Here is an 18,392-nt window from a genome sequence, read left to right as displayed (position 1 = left end):
AACATTTTAATTAGGAATACGCTGTTTTAAAGATGTATTTTTACAAGGGAGCAGGCCAGATGGGCCTGAAGTGTCCCCAACTTTAAAAAAAAGTAAAGCTCCCCAGAAATTAATCTAGAAAAAAAATTAACACCCACCCCTAAAAAAACACCCCTCAAAAATAGAAAATAACTCTCACCTGACAGGTAGTGATCTGATGGCGACTCAGCCTTTCACACAGCTCCTCAGACAACTTTGCTCTTCTCAGTTTCTTAGCAGCCATGCTCCCCACTCTACAGGGTAAACAAAAAGAAAATTTGAAAGATATTCAGAATATGACTACGCAGACAATTAACACTCCTTACTAAAGAGCAGGGAACTATACACCACTGTGTGTGTATACATACAGAAAAATCCAACTATACTACCACTCTGAAATCAAATTATACTACCACTCTGAAAGCAGTTATGCTAAATGTTGACCATATATAAGATCACACAAATAAGAACCAAAGAATCAGCATTGTTTATAGGAGAGATGTTTCTGGGGCATATGTAAAATGGAAATTACCCAGTGGTGAACTGAACAAGAACTCTTCATGACCTACTACACTGGTAAGGAATAAGGTTATCTTTGGATGCCTGAACACAACTAGCAATCACAGTAAGATATTAGCACTAGAATATATACTGCTAGAACACAACATTGATTTCTGGTGAGCCAGAATTTGTGACAGATATTAGAAGAACGGGAAAGACCTACAAAGGAGACATCAGAAAGACTGAAGGGCATGCATGACTCAAGATGGTCAGACTAGCCAAACCCATCTAACATTCTATTTAACAATTTACAAAACAAACACTTAAAAGTTCCATAGTTCAAACTAAGGCTAAGCATATGAGGATGAAAACAATATAAATATTGTTTTATCCTAAATAAGAACAAAAATACCATTGGACCAAGGCAGTAATGATAGCAGAATATTCACTTAAGCAAATTAATGCATAAAGAGTATCCATAATTTCAGATATGCCTTATCTTACATAGTAGGTAAGATCACAATGCCAGTATGAATCTTTCCCTGCTTAACCCTCCGCTATTTACATTTATTCTTTTGGGTTTTTTTGGTCATCCCATGGTATTGACTAAAGCTTCACAGGATGGCAATCAGCTAACCTGCAGCGCACATTTTCCTAATCTATACAGGTTTGAGCACATAGCTGTTTCACACATATTATTTAGGCAATATTCCTAAATAATTATTTAGTCAGATGTTTAAGCAAAATGAAAAGAATGCAAAATTGCTACAACTTTTGCAGATACACAAGCATCCACCTCTTCACAGGATGGAAACTTTATTGCAAACCCTTCTACAGAACCCCCTTTAGACAAGGAGGAAGGTCAAAAGCGTGAGGAGTTCTGCGTTCAACTCAACGGCTGCGTTAGTAACCCTTTACCCCAGCTGCACACCCGTTGGTTTCTGGCTTTGCACGTACGCCACGCTCAGCTGCAGGTCAGCAAAAGCCGAGGCACAACCTCTGGCAACTGATGCTGTGGTCATGGGACGAGCAGGTGGAGGGCACCCGTGAGAGAGAAAACCACACCCGAATCTCGGCTCCCATTTACGCTAGCTACTGCAGGAGCGCTTGACAGTATCCCTTCACCCGGAATGAGAAAGTGACTTACAACCCAACACCCGAAAGCAGCGCTGGGGTCCCCCTTCTGACACTCAAACTAGGTGACTCAGGCGAGCACGCCCGCCCTATCGGTCCCGGTGCGGAACCTGGAGCTGCACCCGGAGCCTGAGGACCAGGCCCAATTCCCCTTCACCCCCAGCAGAGCCCCTGACAGCCCGAACTTCACACCCACCACAACCCAGCCTCGACCCCGCGGCTCTAGACCTCCCCCCGGGCCGGGCCGGGCCAGCCCCGCCCACAGAGCAGAGGACAAGCGCGCGCGCACCTCCACACTGATTCGAAAGCTCCCCGCGCCGCGCGCGAAAAGGCGGGCCCGCTGGGCAGCACCCGCACTTGTGATTGGCTCCGATCGCCCCAAACCCTCCGCACTCATGGGAGCTTGTGGCGCGCAGGGCATGCCGGGAGCCGTGGTTCCGGGGCCGGGTAGGCGGGAAATGCAGGAAGGTGGCTGGTGCAGGAAGGTGGCTGTGCTGTGCACGCGCGTGCTGCCCTGTGGCTGGGATAACGGCGGCGTCCTTCCCGCCCCTGTTCCCCATCAGAAGCGAAGCAGTAGGTGTGGAAGGAAGGAGGAGACGAGGGGGTGTGCAGTAACTGTCCCCGCCTGTGAACATGAGCACCTGCTCGAGGCCACCGAGACAAGCTGTTGAGGTGGAGCGAGTAAGTGTGCTTCAGGTGTGGAAACATCAATGCGGGCATCTTCAGGACTTGGCTTTCACAGTGCTGTCACGCTTCTAAGAATTCCTATTAACCTGTGCATATATACCACCTACAAAACTCAGAATCTCAAGCAGGAGGAGTGCCATGTGTACGTTCACATATAAGTGAAAAATCCTGGAATCCTGATTCTGTCATCAGATTGAGGGCTTACAAATGTTTGGTGATACACAGAATCACACAGAAACATTCAGGTTGGAAAAGACCCTCAGGATCACCAAGTCCAATTGATAACCCTACTCTACAAGGCTCACCCCTAAACTGTATCCCCAAGCACCACATCCAAACGACCTTCAAGCACATCCAGGGTGACCTCTCTGGGCAGCATATTGCAATGCCTGACCACTTGTTTCTGCGGAAACTTTCTTTCTAATGTCCAGTCTAAACCTACTCAGTTGCAACTTGAGGCCGTTCCCTCTTGTTCTGTCACCTGTGAGAAGAGACCAGCACCAGCCCCTCCACAACATCCTTCAGGTATTTTAGAGAGTGATGAGGCCTCCCTTCAGCATCCTCATTTCCAGACTAAACAGCCCCAGGTCCTTCAGTTGCTCATCACAGAATCGCCAAGGTTGGCAGAGACCTCAAAGATCATCGAGTCCAACCTGTCACCACAGACCTCATGAACTAAACCATGGCACCAAGTGCCACATCCAATCCCCTCTTGAACACCTCCAGGGATGGTGACTCCACCACCTCCCTGGGCAGCACATTCCAATGGCTAACAACTCTCTCAGTGAAGAACTTTCTCCTCACCTCGAGCCTAAACTTCCCCTGGTGCAGCTTGAGACTGTGTCCTCTTGTTCTTCTCTGATCTGCCACCAGCTCCAGGAGAAATGCATGCTGACTGAATAAGGTAGTACCCTGTAATGTGAATTTAACAGGGAATGGGTCATCAAAACAACTGGCATGACTTTATTAATGTCTGTAGTGTTGAGTTTACTAATGTCTATAGTTTACTAACATCTAGAGGTTACTAATGGCTATAGTGTTGAGTTGAGATACTGTGATACTGTTTTCCAACTCTAGTTTATATTGGGAAGTACTGAAACTATGTTGTCTATATAATCATTACAGTCATAGAAATTAACCTAACTGAAGTGAAAACTGGACCAGTATTACCCAAGATACTTCCTAAAGGCCCATGTATTTGGAACTTTGTGGCTGGGGTTTTGGCTTTACTGAAAAAGAAATGTCACAGTGAAGCTCCGAAGTACAGCGCGCTGGAGCCAATTTTCCAAACTAGCAAACAGGATAAACATAATGAAAAGCTGACTGTCATGAAATGCCCAACAGAAAAAAAAAGGGTCCTTGGAATTAGTGTTTTATTCCTACCCTGAAGGGAGTTTACATGCCCAAAGAAGTTCAACGGATTCAAGAAGCTGGACAGGGAGTAAGCAGCCCACACAAAATCAACTTAGAGCTTTAGTGGACAGCTAGCTAACAAGGAGAGAAGAGATAGAATGGAGGAAGAGCTCCTCCTAGTGTAGTTGGACTTCCAAAGTGTACTTGAAATATCAAAGTCACAATTGACAAAAGCTGTCTAGGGAAGAAGAAAGGGTATTTGTTGCTGCAGTGTAGTTTCAGTGGATACAGGAGAACATGATCATTTCTGGACCACTGACCTGTTGTGGACTACTATTTCCTGCTAGATACGGCAGTGGCAGGAGCCTCACCTTCTGATCAGAGGTGCAGAGAAAAGTAACATTGCTTTAATGACTATTTTTCCTTCCACAAATGCAACTGGGGTTTCCCTTTAACTTCAGGCCAACAGGCTTTCTTACCAACTTTTACAAAAACAGAACACCTGTATTAAATCAGGGAACTGTTTGGGGACATTGAGAAAAGCAAGCAGTTCTTACCAGCTGGGTAGTTTAGAAGTTTTGTGAGCAAAACCAATATACACTGGCGTCCTTTGCATCTCATTTCTCAGTGGAGTCATGACTGTGCCACTCTACTTCTCAGATATACAGATACACTTTTAAATCTACTGGTGTCATGCCTCATCTTCTCCATGTAACTCAAGAAGGTTAATATTACCTATCCAGGGGCTAATCAGGACAGGTAATATGACTAGGCACATATGCCTGGTCATCAACACAGCAGGCAGCTCCACAGTGCCCATACGTATTCCCTAGGAACAGTAGTCACTGCAGAGTCAGGGCACTCTGCAAACACTCTGCTCTGTGACCTCGTCCAAGCCCCATAGTGACAGGGTATCTGTTTTCCTTCTCAGTTTTGGGTTTAGCTATTTAGACTGTAAACAGAGTAAGTGGTTCTGGCCCAACAGACTTTTGTGTCAGGCATGATACAGCAGAGAGCTTTTCTAATCTAAGCCTTTAGCTGCCCCTGGAATGCATAATAAAAAGGGACTAATAAGATAAGAGAGGAATACATTATAAAAGCAGGGCTTCACCACAGTAATTTAAGAATGTCCTTTGAAAGGGCAGCACTGGAGAAGACTTAACAGAAAAGCAAAGCAGAACAGCAACAACAAAGTCCCATAGAAGTAGAGTGCTCTAACATCAAACACACTAATTACAACAAAAAAAGGGAATGGTGATTAGCCTGTTAAAAGACAAGCCGAAAGGGACAGAATCTAATTTGAAGGGCACAAGATTAATTACTTAACAGTTCTTATCCAAATAAATACTCAGCAGTTAAGTAAATCTGGAAGGGTCCAGAACTTAAAGATAATGGCACTTTTTTGTTCCTTTCTGGAACAGAATAATTAGAAAATTTTCTCCCTCAAACCCAAGACAGCCTTTTGAGATCATCTTCAGATAATTGTTTCACATTCTGCAGCATTTTATATCATTTACTTGCTAATACATCATCAGCTCACTGATACTGACTGAAGTCCTCAGGTTTATGACTCTTTTCCAGCTATCCATTCTTGCCTTAAAATTAGCAGTGCTGCCCTGCCCCTGTGAAGGGAAAATGTCTCCCCAAAAGAGTTCAGTCTATGAGAACACAGCAACAGCTCTTGACTCACAAGGGTAATCCAGTTATTCAGAGCAATTCTGCTGACTACTGTCTAATTAGTCTAAGACAGTCTTGTTCCTTGGGGTTATCTACTTGATGCTTACCACATTCTTTAAAAAAAAAACCATATCCATGTGCTCACAAGACTGGAAAGCATTTATTGACTAGCCAATGCTTTCCTGGGATTAAGGACTCAAGAGGTTGCTCAATAACAGCACACAAAGGAGCCTCCAGTGTTCTCTCCATTACTGTCTCCCCGAAGGAGATGGAGATTTACTTGCAACACTATGAGGTTCCCCAGTCTTAAAAAGGAAAAAAAAAAAAAAAAAAAAGAAAATAAAAAAGAATTTAAAGTGTCTCAGAAGGGGGCCTGCACCTGCCCTCGTTAAAAATGCTTCCTTTTCCATGCTGTCCATACCAGCACAGCTTTAGCAAAGCTACTTCACTTGAGACTTTCCCAGCTGCATCTGTTCTAGGGAGAGAAGGGTAGAGGTAAAGGAAATCATCTTTCTGTTGTTTCTACAAGCTGCTCAGCACTTCACTGTTATCATTTGCTAAAGTAAACAGATCAAGAAAAACAGACCTCTGAGCAGTCTGTGAACAAGACAAATGCTTCTCCTTGGGTAATAACCTTTTTCCTCCTTCTCAGGAAGGATTAAACCCAATTATAATGAATCCTTCTGAGGTACTAGTGAGGACCTACCTGACCACACACATTTATATCTAGGAAAAAGCGGCTTTTTTCTCATTGGAGGCAGAAGGCATTTCTGTTTTCTACCTCTTCACACATGCCACCATGGATTCAGAATTACCTATCTCCTCCAAAAGCATTTCAGAAATATTGAGCAGCAATGTAGAGTTTTTGAAAAGGAGCATCTGTACCTCCTGCCCTTTTCACAAAAAAGCAGACTAGCCACCTTCACTGCTATTGCAGGCAGAAGGACAAGACCCACCTGAACGTTACAGTTTTGACAAATTCAACTGCATTTTCTTTGTGCTCAAACTACAGCAAACAAAATGAAAGACCTCAGGGATTATTCCACTTTTAGCCTGTACTTGTCTAAGCAGATTGCCCTCCATGATCAGCTTCCCACTTCATTTAGCTTTTTCTGGTTAAAGGGACAGCAGGAGTCATTCAAGCCTTTGGGCTTTTTGTATTTCCCTGTTAAGTTTTTGTTAGATGAGAATGCCATGGGCTGGTAGAATGGCACAATGTGGAGTTGTTGTTACTAGAGCAGATCTGTATTTGTACATGCTAAACCATATTTACCCTACATAAACCAAACCTGACCTACTCTAGCTTTTTGCCTGTTCCCTACCAGCATCCCTTTTTTTTCTGCCTTGAGTTTCTGTTTACTGAGGTGCTAAGGTTATCCTATTAGTGATGCCTGCAGTCACCTGGCCTTGCCACTCTTGCCATGACACTTCCTGCAGCATTCCCTGGGATGCTGAAATAGACCAAGAAATTACAAATATCCCAGTAGTAGGTCTTTAGGAGCATTGCACAAAGCAGACAAAATCTGACTGAGGTAAGCTTAGGTCCCCACTGCAGCTTTTTGTTGTTAAAGCATGGGAAAACTACAACATACTCTATTACTCAGAAACTTGAGCTATATTTAGACTTTTGTCCCATGAAGGTGATCTGTTTCACTGTGAGCATCTATGGAAGAAGAGTCAATGGTTCAGTGGCTCCCCTTTGATCAACTCAGTTCTCTGAGGACATTCACATCCAGAGTAATACCCTGTGACCCTTCACAGCAGCCAACCTCTATTGAGAAGCTACAATTAGACTGGAAAAATGCAAGCACCTTGCAGCAACCAGTAGAGAAAGTGCACTGTGTACCCCTCGTCATCACACACAGTCAGACTCCCATGAAACCAGTACTAATGCTGCCTGATTTTATCAGTTACAGTTGGACATCTGTTGCTTTCAGGTACAGCCCTCGCTCCATCTGTGAAATTCTTTAGTGGATAAAAGAGACAAAAGGAGATGGTGGACTTTACTGAGAGATGAGGGGTTTTGCATGGACAGCACCAGCAGAGAACAGTAGATCCCAGATATTCATCTTGGTGCAGGTCCCAGAAATGGGGGTGCCCCTGAAAAAAAGGATAAGACTCATTCCTTCATGTACAACATCAAAAAAACCTCCAGTGTGACTATTTTTATTCAGCTCACCACCTAAGGAGCTTGTTCCAAATCAATAATGGCAGTGAAAGTGCCTTGGTTTTTGGAAAAGCAGTCTTCACTTTGTGATGTTACAGATTAATCACTCTGATAAACCATCAGCTGAACTGAGTCAAATAGCTCTTATTTCAAACAACTAAGCCTGGAACACTTCATTCCATTAATCGTTTTTGTCTGGAGCCTTTGGCTTTTGCAGTGCTCTTCATGGATCCCTGTGGCTGGGATTGCAAAGGAGACTGCTCCAGATGTCTCACCCCTCTTCCTCAGAACTGTCCAAAGGTGGATGAGGGGCATGGAAAAGAGAAGAAACCACCAAACCTGAGCAAAGCAAGCAGAGGAAGGTCTCCACTCCCACAGTGTTTGTGCCTTACAGTTTTCTGCCTGGCCTTGAAAGAATGAGACATCTTCATGCTCTGCAGTTGAATATTACTCATTCCCACACACAGCTGAAAGGAACTCAAGCAGTTTCAAATGAGACCCAGTGTCCTGTGTCTTAGCAGTGTTGATGAACAGATGCAAGAGATCTCTTAATGGATAATTCTAGAAGAATTTTTCCACAGAGGATAAAAGACATCAGATTGATTTTGTAGTGATTTTTTTTTTTACCTTGAAGCATGGTGCTTCTTACCCATTTTACTGGGATGAGTGCACAGCAATAATATAGTCAAGTATCACTCTAGTATCCTCAAATGGGTAGAGCTCTAGTATCCTAAACTGGGTACTACAGAGATTACCCAGGCAAGCATGTTTGCCATTCAGTGTTTGGGCATCATTCCATAGCTATGATCATGTTATCCTCACCCTACAAGGACTACACATGACAAACTGATTTTGTAGAGTCACAGCAACTTTTTAAATCATTACAGCAAATTGTATTAAATGAACTATGCAGCAAATTAAGCCTATACTTAACTGAAGTAAATTATGATATTTGTACAGCAGGAAGCTGTATGCATGATTAGCTGTTCTGCTAAACTATTAATTGTCCAACAGCTGAACTTTTGTTTCAATGGTCTTTAAGATATAGGCCTATAAATATAGAGGAAGCATCACAGCTCAATGCAATCCATCATCACCAAAGGCATATTTTCCCAGCCCTCAGGAGTTTTCACACCCAACAGGGAAAGGGCATGAAATGAGAACACCCCCAGCCTTGCTAAGTGCACCATAAGGAAGGATACCTCAGAGCTGACAGAAGATGAGGCCATCCTGCATTCATCACTGACTTTGATCGTAGCTGTGCTGTTATGGCATCAGCAGGGACAGGTGTATCCCTGGCTGTGTGACTCAGCAGCCTTATGGTATCAACAGTTTAATTCAGCTGGCTGCCCATCACCTCTCTGCGGGGACTGACCAACTCACATACAAAGGCCAAATGACTTTTAAAAGCCTCTGATATGAGCTGGCTTGATTTTAGGACTTCCAACATGAAATATTTTCAGCCCTAAGGGTGCACAGTTACTGTACTTTTAACTGGAGCCATTTGAAGAAAACCAAGGGGGAAAAGTCTCAAGCTGATAAAACCCGAGCCACTCTAAATCTGTGGTCACTTTTCAAATATGTGGGCTTGAATGATAAGATTAGGAATGTAAGCAAGCCATTGAGGCTGGGAGATGGGCAGATGAACATGAAATATGTTTGTCTTCACATTCAATGTTATGTTTAAAACAAATCCTCTTTAAATATATCACCCAAGTTCTTTCTTGCATTGGTGAGGATCCAGAATAAGGTCAGTGAATTGAATAAAGTTACACAAAGAAAAACTAAGAACAGAATCAGGTTTTGGGGAATTAAAAATGTGTACCATAAACACACAGTTTTGGCTGGCTTTATTCTCTGTTTTTAATATGACAGAGTAAAAAAAGAAGCTGGGAGGATGAATGAATGTCAGATGTGAAGAAAATACTTGGGCTTTCAATTTCCTATTATAAACTAGGACTGGAATAGTAAAAAAGCAGCAGAGGTCAGGAATGAAATACAGTGTAGGGGGAAAAAAAGCAGCATGAACACTCTCTATTCCAGGGATAATGGTCTCAATCTGCTGTGTATGAAAAGAGACTCCGGGAGAGAAAGGCCAGAAATAGCAGAAGGTTTAAGAGGGCAAGGGAGGGATACTGTTATTTGTACTAGATCTGCCTATGGTTCAGTCTAAGGTTTTGTAGCTGTAATTCTGAGAGTCTGGCATCTGCCAGTCCTCACCACAGTCTCTGACCTAAACCACAGAGTGAGTGCACATATCCTGCTTTGCTGTCTGTTGGGAGTCAGAAGATGAAAAACAATTCTGGAGCCACCCCAGAAGCCAAGACCTCTGTTTCCATCTCAGAGTGCCCAAGAAGGGCAGATGTTTGGTTTCTGTTGCATTAAGCTTTTGGCTAGAGATTAAGTTTTGTTGTGGGTTAGCTGCTGCTCTTAACTGGATAGCTTTCCTTCATAGCTGCCAAAAATGCCTCCAGGAACACATTGGCTCTTTTCATCCAGTCTATCAACAACTGAAGTCCACACATAACATCAAAACTACATATTTTAAAAGAAATGGAAAAAAATAGTTCAGGGTGGGCATGAATTCCCCTCAGTCTCTCCTCCCCACTGCTAACTTATCCTGCTTACCTCCATTTTCTCCTTCTGCCTGTTCAAAATATGGAAAAAAAAGCAAGTTGCTGCCACCCCTTCAGTCACAAAACTGTGGATATTGAGAGAATACAAGAAGGACAAGACATTGTTCATATACAGCAAGGAGAAGGCCTGATGACTTGAGTAAAATGAAATTTATTATTGCATTGCTTCTGAAAGATTGTGCTGCAGACATACCCCTCAGAAACTCATTTACTCCCAAGCCTGAAAAAGGTCCAAACATCATGGCCATATGTGGCATTTGTATCTGGTTTACTGACTGGGGGAGCTCAGACAATTACTGCAGACCCCCTGTTTCTCTAGAAGGTGTCACAGGGATGTCCTGACCCACTGGTCTCCTGAGGCTGACTATGGCAGTGCTGCTGATCCCTAGCAAGGGGATGGACAGGGTGCCAGGAAAGCACATTCTGACAGGCATCCTGAACGATACTTCTTTCATTGCTAGATATACTCCCCTGCGAGAGGACTATAGGACACGGCAGCTGTTTGCAGGGTAAAAATAGAAATCAGGACTATTTGTAACATCTAGTTAAGGGCTCTTTAATATATACACAGCCTCTCTGGTGATCACTGCTTTAGCTATCCATAGTTTCTACATTCTACTGCACAAACACTTCCTGACATTTACTGTTTCTGGCACCATTAAACTCTGGGCATGAGGGTGGGGGCAACATGGTGGGGCAGTTCATGTTTGGAAGCCAGCCACACCGCAAAGCCAAACCAATGCTCATGTGGCACATGCAGGCTTTGGAGGGTACCTGCTATAACCAGCTCCTTTCTCTTATGCATATTTCAGTGTTTGAGGTAAATCCTGGTTCCCTTGGTTACTGTTTGCTCCTTCCTTAGGAAAACAGTCATGGAAATTTGAAGCATTTTTCTCTGACGTAGTTATAAGTGAGGTCCATATTCCTTCTGTCTCTCCTCCAGTGCTGTTACTTATTTGAGCACCCAGTGAGCATAAAACATTCCCTTTGTGATTTAGTAGCAATTTTTACTGGCCCTGCAAACTCTGAGTATCTGCATGAACACAGGACAATGGAGAAATTAATCCAGACCACAGATGCTACCTGTTCCTTCCTTTCAGAAGCTGGTGTGGGAAAGCCCATGCCTATGCTGGTGCATGTTTTTGCCTTGCAAACAGATGGGCTGCACAGGCACTCCTTGTTGGGATAGCCCAACTTCAGTCCCTGACAGAGCCTGGGAGTGAACCACCTGCCTGCACTGGGCCAAGCTGCAACTGGGTGGGTCTCTAATGGCTCCTAAGCACTGTGGCTATGAGATGGCACTCTGGAGTGCCTGTGTTTGTACTCATAGTTACTGATACACTCAGACTGGATTTTAGAGGGACTGGTGCCAAGGTTTGGATTCCTAAGTCATGCAGAATTGGAAATTCCCATTCTAGCAGGGCTTGCTCAGTCCTTCAGTATGCAAAGCAGATAAAATAATTGGTAGTAAGAGGAGACAGTTCTTTGTAAAAATTCATTAAAACTTAGATCATCTCTGGCTTGTTGGTGTGTACAGTGGGGACTGCCTAAGTGCTTTTGCTGCATTTTTGGACATGAGTCTCTCTCTTACAAAGCCTTCTGTTCTGGCCAGCTGATGATTGGTTTGGCCAAGATATGTGTGTTTCAGAACCACCATATTGTAATAAGGTACCCAGTTCTGCCTGCCTTTATGGAGGCAGACAGTTTTCCCCTACATGAATAACCTTTTAACAGCCCAGTGAGTAAGCACTGCTCCTCTGCTCAGGCTCAGCTTAGGCTGCAAGGTGCTGCAGTACTGAGGGCTATTTGATCAAATGCTATTATTATAATAAAAGCTATCCCTGACAGAACTGTAGGTAAAATCTCTCTTGGGAGCAGTATTTCCTGCTTGCTCCATATAGAAGGCTTGGCAGAATATCCTGTGTTTTACAGATACATTTTGTTTGAAACAGAAAAATCCTCCTGTGGGGCTGTGGAGCCAGCCTCTAAAGATCTTGACCCTAAATGTGTCATCTCTCTGGAGACCCAGTGTACATGGAGAAATAGAATCTGCTTGAAGCATCTGCTGTCTGTCTGGAGCACATGACCTACAAGGAGCATCTGAGGGAGCTGTGATTGTTCAGTCTAGAGAAGAGGAGGCTGAGGGGAAACCTCATCACTCTCTAGAACTACCTGAAGGGAGGTTGGAGCAAGGAGGGGGCCAGCTTCTTCTCCTTGATGACAACTGGCAGGACTAGAGGAAATGGTTACAAGCTGAGCCAAGGGAAAGTTTAGGCTGGATATTAGGAAATACTTTTTCACTGAAAGTGTTATTAAACATTCGAATGGTCTGCCCAGGGCAGTGGTGAGTCACCATCCTTGGGGCTGTTCAAGTGGCATGTGGACCTGGTGCTTAGGGACACAGTTTAGTGCTGACTCTTCAGTATTGGGTCAAGAGTTGGACTGGATGATCCTCAAGGGCTCTTCCAACCATATATATTATGTGATTCTGTGATTTTGTGAAGCTTATTATTGTTATTTGTATCTTCTCAAATGCATTTTCTGAAGTGTTTGGCCATAATTGAGTATGCAGAATGCTGTCTGTTAAGAAGGACTACCTTATAATTGCAATTGCTGGGAATATTGACTGGAGAACCAGCAAGGTGGGGAAGCAAAGTTCTTCACACTCAGGTAAAATTATTAGGCAACTTGTTTCCATGTCACTCACTTAGGTTGATATTTTCTGGAACCAAATTAACAGCTTGTTTAGATATATCCAATTGTCAAATACTCATTGTGGTTGTTTGGCCTTGGCTGGGGGCCAAATGCCCACCAAAGCTGCTCTATCACTCCCCTGCTTGGATGGACAGGGGAGAGGGGAAAATATAACAAAATGCCCATAATAAGATAGAAGCAATTTAATGGGATGCAAAGTAATAGCAAAGGCCACACGTGGAAGCAAAAGCAAACAAAGATGTCCTTCTTTACTTCCCATCAAGTCAGACGATGTTGCGTCACTCCCAGGAACCAGGGCTCCAATATGCGTAGTGGTTGCCCTGGAGGATAAACACCATCAACAAATGTCCCCACACTTCCTTCTTTTGCTGAGCTTTTATATCTGAGCTGATGTCCTAAGGCATGGAATACTCCTCTGGACAGTTTGGGTCAGCTGGCCTGGCTGTGTCCCCTCCCAAGATCTTGCCCATCTCTCAGCATACTCTTGGGGCAAGGAAATGTTGGCTAAGTACAGCCCTGGTGCTTGGCTCAGCAGCAGCCGAATCACTGGTGTATTATCAACACCAAACTACAGCACTGCAAAACACAGCACTAAAAAGATGTTCTGGGGAGAATTAACTCCAGCTCAGCCAAACCAAATACACTCATAAGTCTTACGAACCCAAAGATAATAGCAAAGATAATATCAAAGTGTGACCAGTAGGATGAGGGAGGTTATTCTGCCCCTCTACTTTGCTCTCATGAGACCCCTCCTGGAATACTGCACCCAGTTCTGGTGCCCCCAGCATAAGAGGGACATGGAGCTGCTGGAGTGAGTCCAGAGGAGGCCACAAAGTTGATCAGAGAGCTGGAGCACCTCCTCTGTGGGGACAGACGGTGAGGGTTGGGGCTATTCACCCTGGAGAAAAGAAGGTTCTGGGGAGACCTTAGAGTGGCCTTCCAGTACCTGAAGGGAACCTAAAAGCAAGCTGGGAAGGGACTTTTTACAAGGGCTTGTAGTGACAGGACTAAAAGGGAATGGATTGAAGCTTGAGGAGGGTAGATTTAGACGAGAAATTCTTTACAGTGAGGGTGTTGAGACATTGGAACAGGTTGCTCAGGGAGGATATGAATGCCCACTTCCTAGAAGTGTTCAAGGCCAGGCCTTGAATGACCTGGTCTAGTAGAAGGTGTCCCTGCCCACAGCAGAGGAGTTGGAACTAGATGATCTTTAAGGTACCTTGGAACCCAAACCATTCTGTGAAATAATTCTGTGGAACCATTGTGTTAAAATATGACTGGGATGCAACTGTCAGATCTCCAGTTCAACTCATTGCAGAACCCCAACCCAATGTGAAAGGAGCTCTTGCACACAGCAGGATCTTGATTGCTTTAAGATTTATTTTACCATGGTTTGAAGTCTTAGCGGTTTCTGTGGCATCCAACAGACATTTCACCTGCATTTGTGTCCTGGGGAAGTAATAGCACAGAATAGATGGGAGACAAAGCTGAGTTTCAGGGCGTCCCTGTAACTGCACAACATGCAAACCCTTGGCCCACTGGGATCTACAGTGTATGAGCTCTGCTGGGGAAGCTGGGAAGAGCTTTGCTGCTCACACAGGGGCACAGGCTCAGATGGAGCACTCAGTGAGGATGCCTGGGAGGGCTAACTTCACAAATGGATGTCTGACAGATCAGCTTTCCCACTGGGGTGAAAGGAAGGACAGGTGTCTGCTGGTTTTTTAATATCTTTATGCATTTTTGAGCAGTTGAAGGACTCGGTCTCTGGTCTGAAGATGCAGGTACAGGGAATAGGAAAAGTGAGAACTTCAGTGCAGAACTGGCAAGGGAATAGAATAGAATAGAATAGAATAGAATAGAATAGAATAGAATAGAATAGAATAGAATAGAATAGAATAGAATAGAATAGAACCAGGTTGGAAGAGACCTTCGAGAACAGCATGTCCAACCCATCATCCAACACCATCTAATCAACTAAACCATGGCACCAAGCACCCCATCCAGTCTCTTCCTAAACACCTCCAGTGATGGTGACTCCACCACCTCCCTGGCTGTGGCTTGTGGCTTGTCTGCTATTGTTTCAGTTTTATGCATTTTTTTTTTTTCAACACTGTAAACTCTCTTCCTTGACATCTGCCCTGCTGATGCTCTCAGTCTCCCCTTGCCCCACTTCTGCCTTTAATGCTGGTGTCCTTGTTTCCCCTTTTGTGCATATGACCCTTTCACTATGCAGGGATTAGTACCTCACCCATAAATACGTGAAATAGATACACAGATGATTTAATATGCTGGGGTTTGTAGGGCTGACAAGACAGACTGGCATGGGGACAAGGGTATGTTCCAGCAGGTCAGCTGAGGAAAACATCTTGTGTACACAATGCATAATGAGAAACAGGCATACAGAACACCAGCACCAGTCCAGGGAGGCCTCAGAGGCTAAGGACAAGGCAGTAAGATGTAAAGGCCAGGCAAATAAAGGAGAGTAGAAGAGAAGGTCAGAGTTGTTGTCTCTGCTTCCCCCCTTTGTAATGCGTCTGCCAGGGAGAAAGAATGAAAGCAGGGAATGTAAGAAGCAAAAGGGGAGCAGAAGTCTGCTCTGACTATGCTTGGTTTGAGTTGCTCGTAACTCATTTGGGAATAGAATACCAGAGGGCTGGAGCACATCTTCTGAAAGAATTGGGGCTGCTCAGCAATGAGAAGAGAAGGCTCTGGGGAGACCTTACCGCTACATTTCAGTATCTGAAGGGGACTTATGAAGGACTGTTTAGAAGGGCTGGTGGTAATAAGACAAGGGGTAAATTCAGGTTGGACATAAGGAGAAAGCTCTTTACAATTAGAGTGATAAAATACTTGAGTAAGTTACCCAGGGATGTGGCTGAGGCTCCATCCCTGGAGATATTCAAGATCAGACTTAATGTGGCCCTGGGCAGCCTGATCTAGTCAGAGGTGTCCCTCCTCACTGCAGGAGGGTTGAACGAGATGACCTTTGAGGGTCCCTTCTAATCCAGTGCAATCTGTGAATCTGTGAGCTGAGAAAAATGCAAATGTGGAGAGATGGTGACAAGGCTGGGAGGAAAACAGAGGTCTGAGACATGAGGAGGAGATGGCAGTAAAAGCTGTGTAACTGAATGGCAGCACCCAGGTGGGGGACACCACTGAGCTGAGCAGGGATTCCTGAGGAGAAGGAAAGACAACAGAGGCCCTGAGAAGTTGACCATGAAGCGGTGGAGATGACAGCATTGTGGAGCTCTGGCCAAGGAAAAGTTACCAAGTGGCTAGCATTAAGTCACCAGATCCAAACCAGGAAGTTGAGACAAACACCAAAGCCCTAACATGCAATAAGACCTTGCCAGGAGGCAGTTGTGATGAAGAGAGGAAGGACAGGATTGAGGCAGTGGGAAGTAAAGCAGAGAAATACAGTTTAATGTACCATACATGGCAGCAGCCAAGGCCAGGCTTCCAGATGGCTTCGTGGGCAACCTCAGTTTAGAATAAAACCTTTATTTAGAATAAACCAAACCAGGTTGGAAGAGACCTTCAAGATCATCATGTCCAACCCATCAACCAATCCAACCCACCCAAACAGCTAACCCATGGCACCACGCACCCCATCAAGTCTCCTCCTGAACACCCTCAGTGACGGCGACTCCACCACCTCCTCGGGCAGCCCATTCCAATGGGCAATCACTCCTTCTGTATAGAACTTCTTCCTAACATCCAATTGTCACAGGCATCCAATTGTGTCACAGGCAGCCTTGCTGGGACACAGTATGGTAGCAAAATCACTTTGCCCACCAGCATCATGCTGGGTGCATGCCTGGCATTTGCCCAGAGACCAGTGGCTGGGTCACTTATAGCCTATGCTGGTGTTGCCATAGCAAGCCACTGGGGGCCATGCTGCCTTTACTAAGAGATCAGAGGGCAGCTGTGTTTTGTCATCACATTGTCAACTAAAATATGCCTATCATGCTAATTCCAATCAGTGCCTGCTGAAGACCTAGATGACCATCCAGTAACACTAAAAATGTGTTTTCCTAGAGCATGCCAACATCCAGGTCATGTGGACATACATGTGTCATCTTCAGAAGAGTCCCAGTCCTAGTGTGCCACCAGCTGTGCTCCCCTCCACTGGCACTGCTGGCATGTTCAGGTCATCAGCAGGGGTTTTCCTTCTTGCATGATGTTGGGAGACAAGACTGGATGGAAAGGGGCAAGAAATGTGCCTTGTGGACATTTTGGCCAAGCTGCTTTAGCTGCTTTATTAGTGGACCAGATCTGGGATGTTTATTCTTACTCTTAAAAGACTCCAAGAGACTTCTTTAGTGCTTACTATGATATCATAGCATGTACAGATCTTGTTGGGGACAGGCTCACATCAATGTTACAACAAAAAGACAAATCCTGGTCTGGAGAATTGTGGCATGACTGAGATTAGAGATGTGAGACAGGAATCAGCGGACAACAGATGGAACAACAGAAGAACAGAAGGATATTTAGGACTGGCATAGTAGCCAGGGTGGGAGGGAGTACTTTTGGTCAGTGGCTTAGCTGAAGAAGAGTAGATGGGTCTGAGTAAGGCTAGGTATACATCATTCTCATTAGCAATGAGTGCACACAGAAAGGAAGAAGACAAATGCTAGCAAAGACATCAGAAGGTCCCCAAGGTGATAACTCCTCTTTGTTAAAGATGGAGCAGGACAGTATGTCATATTTGCCTTAGACATTAGTCTGATTCCAAAACCTTATGTAAAACGCCTTTGAAAAATGTGAGCCTAACTTCCCTCTTTGAGCTGAGTGCTCATCAATAAGCTTTAACCCCTTGTCAGATCAAACTGAAGCTTTCCCACATACCAAAGTATGCAGACATGCAGCTTGCAAGGCCAAGAGTACTTAACTCGGATCTTAACCTGCTTCCTGTATATGTGGGGCTTAATTTTGGATCTTCTCTGCATTTCTTATGCTTAAGGAAGTGGCAGTGAGCTGTTGGCAGCTAAGCAGCTGATGGCTTTTCTTTGCCAGCAGTAGCTACAATGCAGTCAGTAGTGTAGTGTGGAGGCCATCAGCTATGCATTTGAACACACACTCACACACTATGCATGTATCCATTTAGAGGAAGGATCCATTGAACTTATGCATTATTCCACAAACACTGAAACTCAGAGAGATTGACCAGAGAAGCTTTTTGCTGAATTTAGCTCTGAAAGCCTATTATGTACCATTGTGTGGTGTTACAGCAAAGGCACTGAACAGTAATTGCAATTTTACTGCTATACTTGTGCCTGAAGGCAAGTGTGTAAAGTATTTTCTGTTTTCCAAAGCAATGACAACTGTAGCTGCTGTGGGCTTTAATGGAAGCTTCAGTCCATCAGCAATCAGCCTATTTGTGTTAAATTGCCAAAGGTCAGGTTCAGACAAGAAGTCTGGGGGACATAAAGTTGCAGCAGAAAGGCACAGACAGGGACAGGTTACTGCTGATGGAGAAACAGGAGCAATAGGAAGAGCTG

General features: G+C 44.4%; 1 protein-coding gene across 4 annotated transcripts in view; it reads right to left on the bottom strand.

Moving 5' to 3' along the window:
- Positions 1-18,392, bottom strand: part of RAD51B (RAD51 paralog B) — a 443,129-nt gene that overhangs the window by 399,410 nt on the left and 25,327 nt on the right. Inside the window, exons 1-2 of one of the 4 annotated variants that reach the window (XM_068162069.1) lie at positions 1,943-1,973; positions 179-272 (exon numbers count right to left, since the gene is read on the bottom strand). In XM_068162069.1, coding sequence (XP_068018170.1) covers positions 179-262 — 84 coding nt within the window. In that variant the 5' untranslated portion in view covers positions 263-272; positions 1,943-1,973. Of the gene's footprint in view, positions 1-178; positions 273-1,476; positions 1,805-1,942; positions 1,974-18,392 lie in introns of those variants that run through there. The other 3 variants (XM_068162066.1, XM_068162068.1, XM_068162067.1) reach the window with 3 other exon arrangements.

Source organism: Melanerpes formicivorus, unplaced genomic scaffold (genome assembly GCF_026170545.1).
Source record: "Melanerpes formicivorus ecotype bairdi unplaced genomic scaffold, bMelFor1.0.p_v2 SCAF_62, whole genome shotgun sequence".
In the NCBI taxonomy this organism is placed as follows: Eukaryota; Metazoa; Chordata; class Aves; order Piciformes; family Picidae; genus Melanerpes; species Melanerpes formicivorus.
This window is presented reverse-complemented; position numbering and strand designations above follow the sequence as displayed.